The sequence below is a fragment of the Formica exsecta genome, unplaced genomic scaffold, assembly GCF_003651465.1.
Source record: "Formica exsecta isolate Colony F162 unplaced genomic scaffold, ASM365146v1 scaffold333, whole genome shotgun sequence".
Lineage (NCBI taxonomy): Eukaryota > Metazoa > Arthropoda > Insecta > Hymenoptera > Formicidae > Formica > Formica exsecta.
In genome coordinates, this window is record NW_021850582.1 from 884,092 (window position 1) to 901,286 (window position 17,195).

Below are 17,195 nucleotides of genomic sequence, written 5' to 3' on the forward strand. Positions count from 1 at the left end.
TATTTCGCTTGTCACTCGACAGTGATAGCACACGATACAATTGAAGAGATTCGAAGCGTGAATTTTTAGAAATGCCCTTCGATATCCCCGCGTTCGCGTATGCTGCTGCGGTGGCTGGTGGCGGAATATTAGGTTACGTGAAATCAAGTGAGTTTATAATTCTCACATCCAAGTTCATCATCAGCCATACAAGTCTTTACAGATATATATTTTGATGTTTAATAGCTTTCTCACATGAGAATTTCAAAATAATAATATGATTCTAATATTTTTTTTTTTCTTAAAGGTTCTATTCCATCATTGGCAGCTGGTCTCCTTTTCGGATCTGTTCTGGGCTATGGGGCTTATCAAACTTCTCAAGATCCAACCAATGTAGCAGTTTTTCTAGGAACTAGCACGGCCCTTGGAGGCTTGATGGGATATCGATTTTACAATAGTGGGAAAATAATGCCAGCTGGAGTAATCGCTATGTTAAGGTATTCTAATACAATTTATATTATGGTCTGTGCGTTATCTGTGTAAAAGTATTGTAATGTTGGAATAATTGAATAATTTTTAGTGCTGTGATGATTGTAAGGACAGTTACGAGATATTTTTCACCACCACTGAAGAATCAGTGAATATTACTCGAATGTTAGAGATATTGTGCATTTGTTAATTTAGTATACTATTCTTTGGTAAAAGGGTAAGAATGTAATTTGAGAGATTTATAAGAGATGATGATATTTAAGCAAATGTAATTATAAATAATATGGTTGAGAATTAATTTCATTAATTTTACGTATATAAGGTTTATAAATTAAGTGTTATGAATTAGTATCGTTTCTTAAAATTCTATTCTTTTCTTAAAATAAATCTACCTGTTTATTTTAAATTTAATCTAAAGTGTATTTTTTATCTGTTATTTCTAAATTATATAATTCAATAAAGATACAACTTTTTTTAAGAAAACAACCTTTAAAATTATTCTAAGAAACAATTCTTTTAAAATTATATCTAAACTATATAATTCATTGTCAGTAAAGATACAACTTTTTTCAAAGAAAACTAACATATTTATCATCAATTTCGAGTCTTACATTTGATAGCTGTGGGATAATCGTTGACAATAAATAAAGTGTGACATCCTTCTGTAAGCATTTCAAAGAAATTATCTTTTAATCTTTTATATTTAATTTTTTATATCTAATATGAGAAAACACGTTAGAAATTCAACCGCCAAACTCAGAGTTGTATCATGATGCACGAATATCTAGATATTCGACTAAAGTGTCTGAAACGAACATATTCAACTTCACGTGATGACGTTACTGTTCCATAGAGATTGCGTTCGAAAATTTACTAATCAGGTAGTGTAACTTTGATTGACCAATCAGAACAAAAACATTTTTGTTCCTTGTGTTCTGATTGGTCAATTAAACATTACTCGATAAATAGATTTTTCGAACACAATTGTATGTGGAACTACAGGAGCAGATTTATATCGTTCGAGTTCGAGCTTGATATATGTCATTGATGAAAGTGAAATTGCTTTTCTACACGTTTGACATTGCACGTTTAGTTTATCGTTGAATATGCGTGTATAGACATATATAAGCAATCGAGTAGATTAATAAATTTGATTGTAGAGTCGATTAAATACAAAGAGAGAGGGGGCATTGCCCTGATTAATACAATTTCGCCGGTAATTTCCGGAAGTGCCGCTCCTTTTCGGAACGCATCGTGTATGCGGGTGTCTTACGTGTGTAAATAGATTAAATTATCGTTATTAAATAATTGAATAATACGTATTCCGTTTTTCTCGCATTTCCCACCTTTAGACGTACCATATATCTAAAGAATCTATGAACTAAGATCTTCGTACCGGTAAGAATACATTTTTTTCTACGGAATATCACTACGTAGAACGTAAATGTAATTTAATCGTACACGTAGAACTCACGTTAATTTCATGCACGCTTTTACAGTCTCTTTCGCGAAGGTATACATATAATTCCATAATCTTGTAATTTTGAGGTTAAGTTTCGCCTGAGACTCGACTTTTAGAAATATAACTAAATATTTTAAGATGAATGCATTATTTTTTTTAATCTTGTGAATTTTTTTTTACTTAGATATATTTTGTAATACCTTTGATTAAATGAATTTAATAATGAATTTAATGATTAAATAAATTAGTGAATTGGACGAAAAGGTTGAACACGTTTTTTTTCTTTATTTTAGGAATATGAAATGGCAAGAATCGTAGCGTGTGTCGTATTAGTTTATCTTAGTGCATATTGTAATATATTAAATGCAGATGAGAATCATGACAGCAGTGTCAATGCTGAAATACAGAAACCGTCTTACAAAAGTCCAGAACCTTCCGGCTTTGCTTACTTAGCGGAGAACTTTGATAGCGAAGAGAGATTTAGAAAATCATGGCTGTTATCGGAAGCGAAGAAGGACGATATCGACGAAGATATTGCCAAATATGATGGTTAATAGAGAATTTTCTTACATTTCACGATTTATTCAATATAGATTTTAATCAGCAAAGAGTATAAAATTAATTTTCTTAATATTTTTATTTATTTAACTTTTTGTTATTCATATTAGGAATTTGGTCCGTTGAAGAACTTAAGAAACACGCAGAGAATGGAGATCTAGGATTAGTGCTTAAGAGCAAAGCTAGACATGCTGCCGTTTCTACTTTATTAACTAAGCCATTTTACTTTGAAGACAAACCCCTAATTGTACAGTATGAAGTTAATTTTCAAGAGGGACAGGAATGTGGTGGCGCCTATCTTAAGTTGCTCACATTAGACGATAAGCATAAAGACTTGAAACAATTCCACGATAAAACACCATATACTATAATGTTCGGGCCTGATAAATGTGGCAACGATCATAAGGTATTAATGGGTATATTTGTCTTACAATTTCTTATATATATCATATAGAATATGTATGTATTATGTATAGATCTGTTTTCATAAATATTAACTAAAAGTAATTGAGATTTAACTTTTTTGTTTCTGAGTCAGTTTGTGAGAAGAAATGAGGAATAAATTAAATATCAGTTAACACCTGAGAGAAAACAAGCCAAATATTTATATGTATCTATCTAAAAATTATATTTATTTTTTATCTCTAGCTCCATTTTATATTTCGACATAAAAATCCATTGAACGGTACAATCACAGAGAAACATTGTAAGAAATCAAAGGATCGACTGGAAGATTATTTCAAAGATAAACAGCCACATCTATATACTTTGATCATACGGCCTGATAATATTTATGAGATTAAAGTGGATAATAAAATCTTAAATTCGGGTTCATTATTAGATGATTTTGTGCCTCCTGTGAATCCGCCTTTGGAGATAGAGGACCCCGACGATAAACAGCCCGAGGATTGGGATGATAGAGAAAAGATTCCCGATCCATTGGCGGAGAAACCTGACGATTGGGACGAAGATGCTCCAGCACAAATAGTCGATGAAGAAGACATTATGCCCGAAGGATGGCTCGAGGACGAACCGCCAATGATACCGAATCCGGATTCGGTTAAGCCCGATGATTGGGACGTCGAGATGGATGGCGAATGGGAAGCTCCGGAAATATCGAACCCAAAATGCGCGGACGCCCCTGGTTGCGGTCCCTATAAGCAAAGAATGAAGAAAAATCCGCGATATAAAGGAAAATGGCTGGCACCACTTATTAACAACCCTAATTACAAGGGAAAATGGAAGCCTAAACTTATACACAATCCTGAATACTTTAACGATGAACATCCCTTCAAAATGTTACCAATTGTATGTGAATAACAGAATGTTTTTCAACTGTGCTAATATTATATTAACAATTATGAAATATTTAACTTGTAAAAATGTGTTTTAGAGTGCTGTTGGTTTTGAGCTGTGGTCAATGTCACCCGATATATATTTTGACAATATAATTATAACAGATGATGAGGAAGTTGCAAAGAAATGGGCAGATGATAGCTTTGAAATTCGACGTGTTAAAATTGCTGAGGAAAGTGTAAGTATATTTTTATCTATAGCTTAGATAACATTCCGCCATTATAACAATATAGTTTTACAATATAAACGTGCATATTAGAAAAGATATGCAAAAGAAAATATCGTGTAAGTATATAGAAACTTAATAATTAGCTTATTGAATATAACGTTTAATACATTTGAAGATTGATAAAATTAATTCTACATTAGTATGGATTGTAACATGCAGGATTCTTTATGGGGTCGAATGATGAAAGCAATGAATTATAAGCCAGGCTGGTGGGCACTGTACTTTTTATATTGTATAATACCAGTTGTAGCTTACATCTGGTATTTGTACAAACAAATTCGCGAGGTACAATATTCGCGTGTAGACATTAAAAGTATTTGTTTGATAAAATGTAACATCCTATACACACTAGTTCTGCAATAATGCATATGTTATAAATTGTACATTTGTATATAGCATTTATTTTACATTAGAATTTTTAATAAGTTACATAATCACATAGAGTAAAAAATCAAGGAATTATATGTATGTACATATATATACAATCCTCACCTGCCTTGAGTAATAAAGGAATCATGTTATCATTTAAAGATTAGCAATAAGCTTTGCTAATGCTATGATAGAATTTACATATACTTTCTGCGTATATAATAGGCTTTCATGTGTACATAATGTGTAGCATTTTACGATTATCTGATACAGTGGACTATATGGAATCGAATCGCGACATTTACTGCGGACCATCCATGGATATGGGCAGTATATATATTGCTAGCTGCGGTACCTGTAGTATTGATAATATACTTTTGCTGCTATTCAGAGGTACAATGTGCTCAATATAAAATAAGCATAGTAGCATAAATATTTAGGAATTATAAAGTGAATATTTTGTTTTTTTGCTATATTTTTTTGTTGATTGCTTTGTAGATTATATTAAAAATCATTATCATATAGAGTTATTTACTCATTGTTAATATTATTATATGAATGAGAGAAATATTTTTAAAAGTAATTTAAATGTAATTTATATTGTTTCAAATATATCAGGATAAATCAGATTTCAAGGAAGAAGAAGAAGAAGAAAAAGCACCTTTAGGAATAAGCAATGATATCGCGGAAGATGCAGAAAGTGAAAATCAATCTTTGAATCCTGAACTAGCTGAGCAAAAACCTGCTACAGAAGAAACTGAAGATACAGAGAAAGAGACTGGAACAGAGGAAGTAATTGAAAGTGATAAGGTCAGTAATGAAATCTTGAAGTATTCTATAAGAAAAATTGCAATCTTAATTATCATAATTTTAAACTTTTGTAATATACACAATGCATTCCCTTTTTCTTTTTTCATTGTTGCAATCTTTAGCCATGAAAACGCATATAATTGTTGCAGGATACATCACCAATCAGTGGTGAAGGACCACGACGAAGAAAACCAAATAAAGAATAGAAAAAGGAAAAATTATAAAAAGAAATTATTATCGCGTGTGCACGCGATCTTTGCTGATATTTATGTAATACTGTCACATTCCACATCACATTTGCTACTGTGGATAGTAGGTGGTTACCAGTCACTCTAGCAAGTTCAGTCATTGCAATGATGTGATCGATAAGTATTTAATTCCTTGTCTAAGGATATCGACATTTGACTTCATGTATATATATATATATATATGCAAAAGTTTTCATTGATATATTCGAACAAATCATTCTCAGATTACCTATGCTTTCGTGTAATGAGTGATGTATGATGCATATATATCATAAATTTGCAAGAGTGCTGTCCCGTTAATCTGGACACTGCCTTAATAATATATTGTATTTATGTATTCTTGCTTATGATCATGAAATGTGTTTTAGAACTAAAGATTGAAAACAGATTCATCTTATTCAGTTTGTATGTTTAATGTCACAATGGGATAAATTATAGTAAAAGATAGAGAAGAAGCTAATGAACCTAAAATGTGAACGTAAAAGATGTTAATTTACATTGTAATGTTAATTTACATATCTGTAGCAGGCAGTAATTTGCTCTCGACAGTTTTCGATATCGTTAACTAGCGACAATCAATGAGACAAGAACAATCCAGGGGGTTGAGTATGTATCTTAAAACAATGTAAAAATTACAAAAGTGAGTAAATTCACTAGAGTATCTACGATTTTATTTGTCAAAATCTAGTAAATCTGTTCACTTTGTAATCTTCACTTTGTTTTAAAGATATATAGTCGATTCCCTGATGAAAAGCGCAACTCTCATAGACTATCGCTCGCTAACGACAACGATATAATCGTCGCTAAGACATTAGAGAATCCTGCTACTGATGTCGTAAAATGATTTTTTCATAATTCAATAATCATTGTATCCTTCGATTATTATAGCAGAATCAAATCTAGCTGCGATGCAGGCAGATTATCCAATGGAAATTAATTTTTGTTTTTATAATTTTTAATAACTATATATATATACTATTTTTTCTAATATTAAAAAAAATACGTAACTTGAAAAATGCAATCAATTTATCACTCACTGTACTATAATAGTTGATCGTCACTAATTTGCCGTTATTGTTACAATTATTTGGTGTAATATTCACGAACTTTAATGTGTTATCGAATCATTTAAGTTAAGAATAAGTCTATATGGTATATATTACTCTAATCAGGTACTACGTTGTTTGTATTAATTGACCAAATTGAAGAAAATAAAATTCAAAGAAATAGAAAAGCCATATGAAATTGAAATCATACAACATACTGTTTGATAATATATGCTAGGCTTCTTCATTATTTCGCTTGGGAGACATATACATATAAATATGGATTATATAAGTATATGTCGGCATTAAAAGTTTATGTACCAAGTATCAAGTTTATGGACTAGTGGCGGATATTCCGGAACTCTGATAGCATGTTTTACACGTAGGTACGGCGCGCTGTGATAGATGTCCGGGTAGTTTCGTGTGTACTGCCATGCATCTTGTGCATAATACGTCGCCGCAGGACCAACAATGATGCTAAAATAAAATCATCGCAAATACAAAGAACGAATGATTTAAGTTATAAATTATAGTCCGGGTCAACTTTGCCAAATATACCTTTTTGTTAAAGGCATCGAATGTGGTGGAACATCCGCATTCTTCTATATTTCGCGACGATTTCCATTCCAAAGCAACAGTTTTCAATTCATTCTCCAATTGACTCACTTTTAATTTAGCTTTCATTTTTTCATCGTGGTTCTCTATTATAGTCTCCGATAAAGTCTCCTTCATAAATTTATTATCAAATTTATGTTTTCCTTTCTTCTGAGAATTATTTGTATTTAAGAATTGTCCCAAAGAATTGACTCGCTATTGAAGTAAAGTATAAATTAACATTTGATCCATTTTTCTTAAATTACAGTTTAAAATATTATTTTTATATATGTTCTCTGTTAAAATTGTGATATGTTGAAGTAAAGTATAAATTAACAAACATTTGATCCATTTTTCTTAAATTACAGTTTAAAATATTATTTTTATATATGTTCTCTGTTAAAATTGTGATATATACTTTTAGCAGAAGCTTTACATGATCCTCTAATGAGCTTGTGTGATCATGGATTGTCAGAAGTAGATCTTCGCACGTTTCTCTAGGATGTATTCCATTCTCAAATCTGAAGTACAAACCTCTCCAAAGACTGAAAAGTAACTCGAGTTACATTCATGCATCATAAGCTTATATATCTAAATTTCAGTTTTGTACAAGAGTAATATATTTATTACACAATAGATTGAGGTGCCAATTTAGGTTGAAGAACATCAACAGAGTCCTCATTATTATAACGATTGCATCTATAGATTGGATTTATATACTCATTTGTATTATTAGCTAAGTAACCCCACAATGAATACGTTCGCTCGGATAATCTGAAATAATAATTCATAATTTTTATCAAAATTTTTTTTCATTTATATCACATATCATAGGAAATAATATAGAATATGCGAATGAGAAAGAATACCTCAGCATTTGTCGTTCCTTCTCCGAATTTCCGATGAATGTGCCATGTTGACAGCTATGTACATGATCGTGTAATGTTAAAAGAAAATATTCATTGAATTGAAATTTGTATGGATACTGTTGCAACAATTGATACGTCGCATCTATAAACTGCGTAAATATCGGCGCAAGTTCTTTACCGTCGCTGCTAATGTAGCCGCAACGATCGCTAAATTTATGACCAAACGACAGCCAATCCTTTTCTATTAAAGCCTTAAAAAGTAAATTTCTTAAATAAAACCATATTTATGTATAAAGAGTAAAATATATAAATTTAAATAGATAATTGAATGTATAGAGAAAAAAGATAGAAACTTAAACAATATGTAGAGAAAAAGAGATACAAACTTGAACAACATCATATTATTATCTTATGTATTTATTGTATAATAATATTCATTATTATATCTATAATGATTTTAAGAAATAAGTTTCAGGTTTACTTACTTGAAAACCTTGGATAGTTCTGTAAAATGGATCCAATAATAACGCAGCCAGAGAGCACACTTGCGCGGTGCGATCCCATCCGTCGCTACAATGAACCACTACGCTCACACCGTTCGCAATTGCCCGTGCAATAAACCAAGCGGTTTCCAAAATGGAACGAATATGCTTTAACCAGCCGCTGCTTTCTAGACCGCTTAAAAACGCATTCATGGAGGTTGACCTTTGCACTATTTTTAAATAAAGAAGTTAAATAGAGGTTTAATAATAACATGAAACTGTAATATTTCTTCAATATAAGTAATTTTCAGGAAAGTTTTACACTTACAATCCAAAAGTTTATTTAAGCTTGTCCTCATCACATGAATGTTTTCTATTCCGAAAAAATGAAACTTGATATTGTCGTAGAAATTTTCATTTTCGTATCCTTTTCCCGCAGCTCTATTAGCAAAGGCGTTAATCTAATCCAACAAAAAATACAAATTATGTTTTAAGTTTCAAAGATATCTCTTACATTTTCTATGAAAATAATAATTCAAAATAATGACAAAGCTCCTATGAAATCAAAACAAATGCACAAATAGGCTTAAGGAGCACGCAAAACATCAAATAGATAAACTTATAAACAAAAAATAAAAGGCGCAGGTCTTAATTAAAATAACGGATAAAGCGCAATCACAAATATATAAAAACGCGAATCAATATAAAAAACTCCAATAAAATTCAAACGTTTCTGTCCACGACTGGACTCTCCTCAATGATAAAAAATAAACGGTAAAATACGGTCAAAAAAGTCTTAAAATTAGTAGTCAGCAAGTAAAAAACCGGAAATACAAATAATCAAAAAGTAAAAAAATGTCAGAAATGGTCAAAATTGTTGTTAAAGAATAGAAAAAGATAATATAAAATATATAGAAGTACAATGTAAGATTTAATATCTCCAATTTTACAACAGAAAATTATATTTTAATTGAATACTCACCCGCGGCCTTGTATCCACAACATACATATATCTCGAATTAGGATTTGTACATAATATATTGTACATCATTTGCTCATCTTCGGGACATCTTGCGCTGAATCCCGAGAGTGGTTGACTGCAGCGACAGATGGCAGCCTAAAAAAATATTATTTTATTTGAAATGATTTCATTCTCAAATGCTATATCCAGTTTATCCTTTTTTACCTTATTTGAATGTAAATATGTTAAAACTGGTAGTCTTCCTCTGCTTCTAAACTTTGCACTACCCAATAAAATATTGTTAGTACATGTACTAGGAACATATAAGTACCTTGGATAAGTATCGCAAAGCTGAAAGAATTGACATGATTTAACAGTATTGAGAATAGAAAACGCGTGTTGAGAATAGAAATAGAGGAGGATATATACCTCATAATTAGTATTTAAATATGAAAGTGACCATTCTTCATTTGGTACACCCTGCCGTTGAAATTCACTCTGCACATTGAAGAAATTCCATCCTGCATGTTGAGGTAGTGTATCTTCACTCTCTTGATAATTAAAGCAATACAAATCTTCTAAACTAGCTAATATGAAAAAGAAAAGATAAATTATCATACCAATATATATATAACTGCCTTTTAGAAAATACGTTCTATATCATATAACAAATAATATAGTTTAACATTAAAATTTAATGTTAATTAATGTTAATTAAAAGATTCTTAGAAGATACCAATAAGGAAAACTGAGATATAAACATTTGTTACCTGGGCACGATAATTTTAATAATGTGAGATAAATCTCATGACAATCACGTTCTTTTGGAATAACAAACGTGATAATGAAGAAATGTTTGCACCTAATGTATAATGGCGATCCTGTGGTTGTCAATGGCTGTTTCTCTATATTAGAGATGTGCGTATATAACACCTGCAATTATAACATTATGTAAAGAAAACCATTACTTTTGTTGTACAAAGCGATCAATAGATATAATTTTTTATGAGCCTGATATAATTTACCCATATTTTCTTTTTGCCACTTCTTTCAACAAAAATGAGATGTGTCACTGTTAAGTAAAGAGAACCGATGGAATGATTATTGCTATATTTGTCCAACATTCTCACATTTTCTACCTGCAAACGTATTGTTTCCTGGAAAACTTATACTATGTATATAAATATAAAAATAGGGAAATTTTTTTAAATTGCTACCACATTTTTGGTATAATTTAATTATAATAAGAAATGTTAATAAATATAAAAATTATATGTGTGATCCTAACATTCACCTATCCTTATTAATAAAGCCATTAATTCGTTATTGACATAATTACGCAAAGCATTAAAATGAGTATTATTAACATTAAAATAAGATTATAAATCGAGCTTAATACCTTAGGAATCTTTATCTGCTCCATCTTTGTAGTCTTTGAAAAAAAGTTGTACACGTACGATATTAAATAATTATATTTTATTTAGGCTACAATGATTAACATATGCGCGATAAATACATTATTTAATTTCCACAAATGGTTTAAAAAAGTTATTTACTCTAAGTATATATCGCTTGTCCGATAACTAAAACTAATAGGCAAGATTGCTGCTACTCTCATCACTTTTGTCAAAATGACAGATTGCAATCTAACACCACACGAACTGTCATTTGGACCTTGGAGTATATGCATTTATAGAGAGATTTGAGCTTCTTTTTTAATTTTAAAAAGCTGCAGAAGATAATGTAGAAAGTCAAATGCATCGACGCATTATCGATCGGTGCTGAAAATTATAAGTTGATAAGTCGATAAGTTGACAGATGGCGAATACAATCGATGTGAACTGTCGAAAATATTTCTCGCTAAATGTATTTCCTGTGCGGCCGTGTGACTTGTCGGAGCCAATCCTTACACGAAAAAGAAGAAGTATTTCCTGTGCACGAAAATTCACCTGTCAAACTTTTATCTAACTCGGATTTATTATGAAATAAAATATATAATGCGATTCAAAAGTGCCTATTATTAAAAAAAACGAATATGGAAAAGGTTAACACGGACGAGTTGATCTCGAAATTAATTTCTGGCACATACGAGGAATTTTCTGACAGTATTGTTGTGTTTCTAAAAATTGTGAGTATATGTGTGATACATTATTGAGAGAAATAAATATATTTTTCTTATAAATTTATATTGAAAACTTTACATCAATTTGTGTGATAAAATTTAAACAATTTATATCATAAAATAATCATTCAAAAATTGATTTCCTTTATTTTAATTGTTCTATTCTATGTACTAACACCCAAAAAGATATTTTTCGTTCTTTTTCATTCTTTTAAAAATAGTATAAACGATAAATTATTCATGTTTTGCAACTTATGTTTTAGTATGATAAGAAGACTAATTTTGAAGAGTTGAATAATAACTGTTTACGAGAGAAGCTATGGAAGAGATTGTTTTATTATTTAACAGATTACACTCATCTAGACCATCATCATCATTACTTAGCTGCTTTGAGAATACTCAGGTAATTTGATTATGTTATACATATATATCTCATGGAATAGTGCAAAATATTTATAATAGACCATTACTGAGAAACCACACAGTGACTAATAATTATCGTAAAATCTCTTTAAGAAATAATTCATCAATAAATTATATTACAATATAATAATACAATACAATAAATAGATTATAATAATTTATTATTCTGTCATTGAATATTATATATAATTGCAGTGTTATATTCAGCCTAACAATTGTTACAATTATTTTTTCTGATTAACTTTATATTTAATATACATAAAGAATTTATGTATCTATTATTTCGTAGATTTAAGAAATATAAATGTCATACAGAAAGATATTATATATATCTAATCCATTATTTAAAAAAAAAAATGTTTTAAATTTATAAGCGGAGGCAATATTTCTGTACACTTGCTATAATTTTTATACATTTTCATGTTTTAGTCGAGATAAAACCAATTTGAATGAATTAATTACCGATGAGGCAATAAAAATTATATTGCAAAATGCAATCTTGACAAAAATATGCGAAGAAGAACAAATCTCATATACAGCTGGTAAAAACGATTAGAAAATAATTTTCTTATATAAAGTGGATAAATAAAAACAATGTATTTTTAGATTAATAATTTAATTTGAAAGATAAGGTATAAATTTTATAGAATAAATTCTATATGTATTCTATATGTCTTCTACATTTATCAATATATGTATTATTATAAAAAATTGAAATACTTTCAATTGCAGATACAATAGAATCACTAAAGTTGTTGTGCAACTTGTTATTTAACAGTGTAAAAGTGCAACAATCTAAAGTATTAGTATCTTCTTTGCCTTATCTTATTGATCGAATTAAAAATTATTCAAATAATGTTCCTCACAATATCAAATTATTTGATATGAGAATATTATTTCTCGTTACTGCTTTAAATATATCTACAAGGGAAATAGTAAAAATTGATTTATGTGGTGATATATATCTCATTAAAATAATAGAGGAATTTGTGACACAAAATCGTGATAATAGGACAACTGTAATTAAGGTAAAGAGATTTATTACATTATGTCAGTAACGTTTATATATATTTGTATTTAAAAATGACATTAAATCTTTTTATTATTTTCAGAATGAGGAAATAATGGTAGTTTTTGAAGTTTTGAAGGTTCTATTTAATTTGTACATACACTCTGATGATACTGGAGTCGAAGATCAAGAGAAATACAGAAATTTGGTGTTAAATTTGTATAAATTATTAGTTTTTAAATACTCACTACAACAAGATGATCTAGAAAGGTAAATATATTTGTGATAAATATAATAGTTATCATGTGTAGAAAAATTATATCTATTTTGATACATTTTTACTATTCTATTTTAGCAATGTCATCAATTTATTGACTGTAATACCATCTAGCTGCTATACACCAATTGTACGACCTGTTGAGAACGACGATTGCGAAAGTGTATATCAAAATATGGATATGAGCGCTATACGCGTTCTACTTAAATTTTTAGATCAAAGATTAGACTGTAAGATAAATTTGATAGAAAATATCTCTCCAGTAGTTACCGCACTGATCAGACTTGTCAAATCGGAAAAGATTATCCGCAAATATGTGAGATTACAGGTAAAATTTCATAATCGAATTAGCATTGAGATATAAATCATTTTTATAGTAATGAAATTTTCTCATGAATAACTTACTTGGAAAAAGAATAATAAAAAAAAAAATTTGGGTAAAAAGCTTTTGTTTTCAGAGAAGAAAATTACCATCAGAAATAATAAATTTTTCTTAACAATTTTGATCGTATATCTTATATAATTAATAATTGTAATATAGAATTAATATAAATTTAAAATTGCCCCAAATATATTCTAAATATAGTAGAAATAATTTACAAATATAAAATATAAATGTTTCAGATTTTACCTCCATTAAAGGATGTGATGAATCGTCCTGAAGAAGGGACGACGTTAAGGGCCAAGTTATGCAAATTACTAACTTCGCCTCTCACGGAATTGCGTGACCTAGTTGCAGAACTTTTATTTATCCTTTGTAAAGAGAATGGTATTTATCTGTTGTATTAAAACGTGTCTCACACAACTTTTACAGCACACTTTCCAGAATTAATAGCGCAGTTAATATATAGTAAATATTATCTACAGTTAGCCGTATGGTGAAATATACAGGATACGGAAATGCGGCGGGTATGTTCGCCAAGAAAGGATTGTTAGGGCCTAATAATTCGTTTCCGCCTACCCAGGCGGAAACGAATTATTCTTCGGAATCGGAAGATAGCGAAACGGAAGAATATCTAAAGTTTAAAGAGCAGTAAGTATGAGATTTATTTCAGAGATGAAATTCTGTCTTGTATATTTTATAAATAAATTATGGTTTTCATGTTAAGAATAAATCCAGTAACCGGATGTTTCGAAAATCCCAAATCAAATCCGCTTGAAGGTATGACGGATGCGCAAAAGGAATATGAAGCCTTACAACTAGTAAATCTTGTTGATAAATTAACGAGGTGAGTTGTGCATATTGATTGAGACTTTATTTATTCGTCACAAATCAAAAAGATATGCGCGAGATATACAATCATATCAGTCGTCTAATCCTAAAGCCGTCATTTTTACGCATTTGTAATATTACTATTTTTCTATGTATATACATAAATCCGTAATATATTATCAGTTGTAAACGCTACAATGTGTGGTCATATATCTTTCCATGTATAAAAAAATATTTTGAAACAATGTTGCTTAGGGAGGGAATCGTGCGTCCTTGCCGCATCGGCGACGATGGGAAACCGAAACCCATAGAACACGTTCTCGAATTACAGAGCGAATTATCAAGACAGCAGTACGGCAGGAAGGATTCCGACTCTGAATAAATATATTTCCAAAATACAGGACATGATCTGTATGTAGATATATCGATATCCTTTCGAATAAAGATGTCTAAAGTGGATAATTTGTCTCTGTCATATGTGTGTGTAGGCCTGTACAAAATCGTCATTTTGTTAAATAAATATTACTAACGATTGTCTAAATGATGTAGAATTACATAAAATATACCCGTAAACATAAAAACGCGATGATAAAAATATGGCGTGAAAAAAAATCGAGTTGAAAATTCACAAGTCGTTTCGCATAAATTAAATCGCGTTCCAGGAGATCGCTGTCAATAAAAAGAATTCGGCATTCAGTTGATTACTTTATTGAAAAAGAACAAAGAACAACATTACAAATTAAACAATTGACAGGAAATAAAAAATATATAACAGTTTCTCCAAAATCACATGAAATATTTAAACATTACAATTTTGGTAAAATGTGTTATGTGCTTTGTGAGCATCACAATATATTATTATTGCATTGCAGCCTATGCGCAGACAAGAATGTATATCTCTACACGTTTCAAATAACTGCATATAGTGATATATCATTTGAGAATATCTTAGTATAGGATAGTACATATGAATTGACAGGCAATGGCAAATTGAGTTGATATGATGAAGCAATGTACGATCAACGGAGAGCATTTATCTTTTTTTAAGGCTAAATTCTGTGTCCATCCTATAATAAAATATTTTCAATACAATACATTTGACAAATATATATAAGTAGCAAATGTCCCATATCTTTAATTATGTAATACGGTATGTAGATTAAAATATTTTTTTTTCCTTTTTTTTTTGTAAAAGTGTATATAGATGTGTATACGTATAATACCATTAAATTTGAATATATTTTATATAAAAATGAAACTTAAAATTTTGTAGATAGATACAAGATATATAGAAAAAAAGCTCTGATATGCGATAAATAAAAAGAAAGATAAAAGGAGGGAAAAAAAGAGAGTTGTAGATCTGTTACAGATATCTCGGGGACTAGCCTTGACAAACTTTGGAAGATTAAAAATTCGTAAACTAAGAGATAGATACATATTGAAATACTTTGAAATTCAAATAGTCCGATAACAGGGGAGGGAGAAGGTGCTTAATACAAAGGCTGAGTAATAGTTTTCGAGGAAACTGATTTGTGTGTACACAGTCGCGCGATCTGGACGTGTATAGCTCTAAATAATACATTACAAGGTGACCATGCTCCTTGGCATCTCATTAGCATATAAAAAATATATCGGTATACACGCTTTCCATATTGCATTACAATTTACCTTTTTCTCATCATCAGTTGTACTATTCTTATACAGTTTACATTTTGAAGTAGAAGTGTGATGTCGGAACATTTAAAATCTTTTCCTTTTTCAGAGATATAGTTCGTTTCTTATGGAAAATACCAATGGAGGTTTCAGGAAAACATGGTTTACACAGCGTAATCCATAATCAGTTTTCGCACACAAGACAGTTCTATTACAGACATAATGCATATAACACAAGTTAAATAATTGAAAAGTTCATTCCGAATACATGTTATTCATGTGTGTTAAATATAAATCCGAGAGAAACTAATACTAAACTAATTTTGCATAGATAAATGTATCGGAGCCAGGCTAAACTTTCGGTAAAGCGATTGTTCTTGATATTAAAACAACAGATGCTTATTTTTCGCGCTTATGACAAGTCAATCTGTTGCTAACAAAAAAAGCCTTTTACGAAACCGATAATACCGAATACGATAAATAAATGTAATCGCTTTACCGTAAAAAGTTGTTCTCGTTCAGCCTTGCAATTGCTACTTAAAAAATAAAATGGAAACGTGGGAGAGATCAGGGATATATTCGTGGGTATGCTACTTGAAACGTCGACACCTTTTAGCATACCAAGTTGGAATGCAACTGTATGTAACGCGTGTTTAGTGGTCAATTTGATATGTAAACAAAGTACTTCCAAAAGGAACATGTGTTGTAATATTTAAAATAAATATTACACGCGTATGTGTGTCGTGTGTATGTATATACAGGGCAATGGCGAAAGCATTTCTCTTTTACCCTCATTTCTCAGCCTGTTAAGTATTACATTGTGTAAACTAATGCAAATAAATAAAGCTAGTGCTGTTTGAGGAATGAAACCAAGTAACAGTATATACGCCTTTTAACACGCCTTTCGCGTTACACTTATCGTCTAAAGATAGAATATATTAAATATTTGTACTTTAACTGACTAAGCAAGGATTTAATCTTATAATTTTTGTCTTCTTACTCTAAAAACTTCGATATCCCGACACGACGCGAAAAAAAAAAAAAAA

At 30.1% G+C, this 17,195-nt stretch overlaps 3 protein-coding genes across 7 annotated transcripts; 2 read left to right on the forward strand and 1 right to left on the reverse strand.

The window, feature by feature from the left end:
* Nucleotides 1-6: 6 nt before the first annotated feature.
* LOC115238364 (calnexin) lies at nucleotides 7-6,729 on the forward strand. Of its 2 annotated transcripts, XM_029812110.1 has the most exons (10): nucleotides 7-147; nucleotides 287-476; nucleotides 560-572; nucleotides 2,224-2,479; nucleotides 2,599-2,894; nucleotides 3,137-3,796; nucleotides 3,882-4,022; nucleotides 4,716-4,835; nucleotides 5,061-5,252; nucleotides 5,402-6,729. In XM_029812110.1, the coding sequence occupies exons 1-10, from the start codon at nucleotides 72-74 to the stop codon at nucleotides 5,456-5,458; spliced, it is 2,001 nt and encodes a 666-aa protein (XP_029667970.1). In that variant the 5' UTR covers nucleotides 7-71; the 3' UTR covers nucleotides 5,459-6,729. The 2 variants fall into 2 exon arrangements, with proteins under 2 accessions (XP_029667970.1, XP_029667969.1); XM_029812109.1 differs by lacking the exons at nucleotides 7-147; nucleotides 287-476; nucleotides 560-572 and adding an exon at nucleotides 1,466-1,866.
* On the reverse strand, nucleotides 6,508-11,130 carry LOC115238363 (myotubularin-related protein 6). Of its 4 annotated transcripts, none has more exons than XM_029812105.1 (13): nucleotides 10,852-11,130; nucleotides 10,478-10,609; nucleotides 10,223-10,385; nucleotides 9,882-10,039; nucleotides 9,678-9,803; nucleotides 9,474-9,608; nucleotides 8,820-8,952; nucleotides 8,495-8,721; nucleotides 8,010-8,260; nucleotides 7,771-7,914; nucleotides 7,559-7,685; nucleotides 7,105-7,356; nucleotides 6,508-7,023 (listed from the first exon to the last, which is right to left on the reverse strand). In XM_029812105.1, the coding sequence occupies exons 1-13, from the start codon at nucleotides 10,873-10,875 to the stop codon at nucleotides 6,880-6,882; spliced, it is 2,016 nt and encodes a 671-aa protein (XP_029667965.1). In that variant the 5' UTR covers nucleotides 10,876-11,130; the 3' UTR covers nucleotides 6,508-6,879. The 4 variants fall into 4 exon arrangements, with proteins under 4 accessions (XP_029667965.1, XP_029667966.1, XP_029667967.1 ...); XM_029812106.1 differs by having other exon boundaries at nucleotides 10,478-10,591; nucleotides 10,852-11,069; XM_029812107.1 differs by having other exon boundaries at nucleotides 10,478-10,617; nucleotides 10,852-11,068.
* A 199-nt stretch (nucleotides 11,131-11,329) lies between these two features.
* On the forward strand, nucleotides 11,330-17,195 carry LOC115238366 (synembryn). The gene is made up of 10 exons (XM_029812111.1): nucleotides 11,330-11,580; nucleotides 11,838-11,977; nucleotides 12,427-12,539; nucleotides 12,730-13,025; nucleotides 13,110-13,276; nucleotides 13,362-13,611; nucleotides 13,908-14,052; nucleotides 14,151-14,316; nucleotides 14,393-14,512; nucleotides 14,752-17,195. Exons 1-10 carry the CDS (start codon nucleotides 11,488-11,490, stop codon nucleotides 14,876-14,878), a joined length of 1,617 nt encoding a protein of 538 aa, XP_029667971.1. The 5' UTR covers nucleotides 11,330-11,487; the 3' UTR covers nucleotides 14,879-17,195.

Excerpts from the sequence above, each read along its gene's own strand:
- LOC115238363 (XM_029812105.1), bottom strand. The coding sequence starts at position 10,875 with ATGGAGCAGATAAAGATTCCTAAG. Across the intron at positions 8,261-8,494 it reads GAACTATCCAAGGTTTTCAA|GCTTTAATAGAAAAGGATTG; the intron begins GTAAGTAAACCT and ends TTACTTTTTAAG. Across the intron at positions 7,686-7,770 it reads TTGGCACCTCAATCTATTGT|TCTTTGGAGAGGTTTGTACT; the intron begins GTAATAAATATA and ends GTTACTTTTCAG.
- LOC115238364 (XM_029812110.1), top strand. The coding sequence starts at position 72 with ATGCCCTTCGATATCCCCGCGTTCGCGTATGCTGCTGCGGTGGCTGGT. Across the intron at positions 4,023-4,715 it reads TTAAAATTGCTGAGGAAAGT|TGGACTATATGGAATCGAAT; the intron begins GTAAGTATATTT and ends TATCTGATACAG. Across the intron at positions 5,253-5,401 it reads AAGTAATTGAAAGTGATAAG|GATACATCACCAATCAGTGG; the intron begins GTCAGTAATGAA and ends TAATTGTTGCAG.
- LOC115238366 (XM_029812111.1), top strand. The coding sequence starts at position 11,488 with ATGGAAAAGGTTAACACGGACGAGTTGATCTCGAAATTAATTTCTGGC. Across the intron at positions 12,540-12,729 it reads ACAAATCTCATATACAGCTG|ATACAATAGAATCACTAAAG; the intron begins GTAAAAACGATT and ends TTTCAATTGCAG. Across the intron at positions 13,612-13,907 it reads GCAAATATGTGAGATTACAG|ATTTTACCTCCATTAAAGGA; the intron begins GTAAAATTTCAT and ends TAAATGTTTCAG.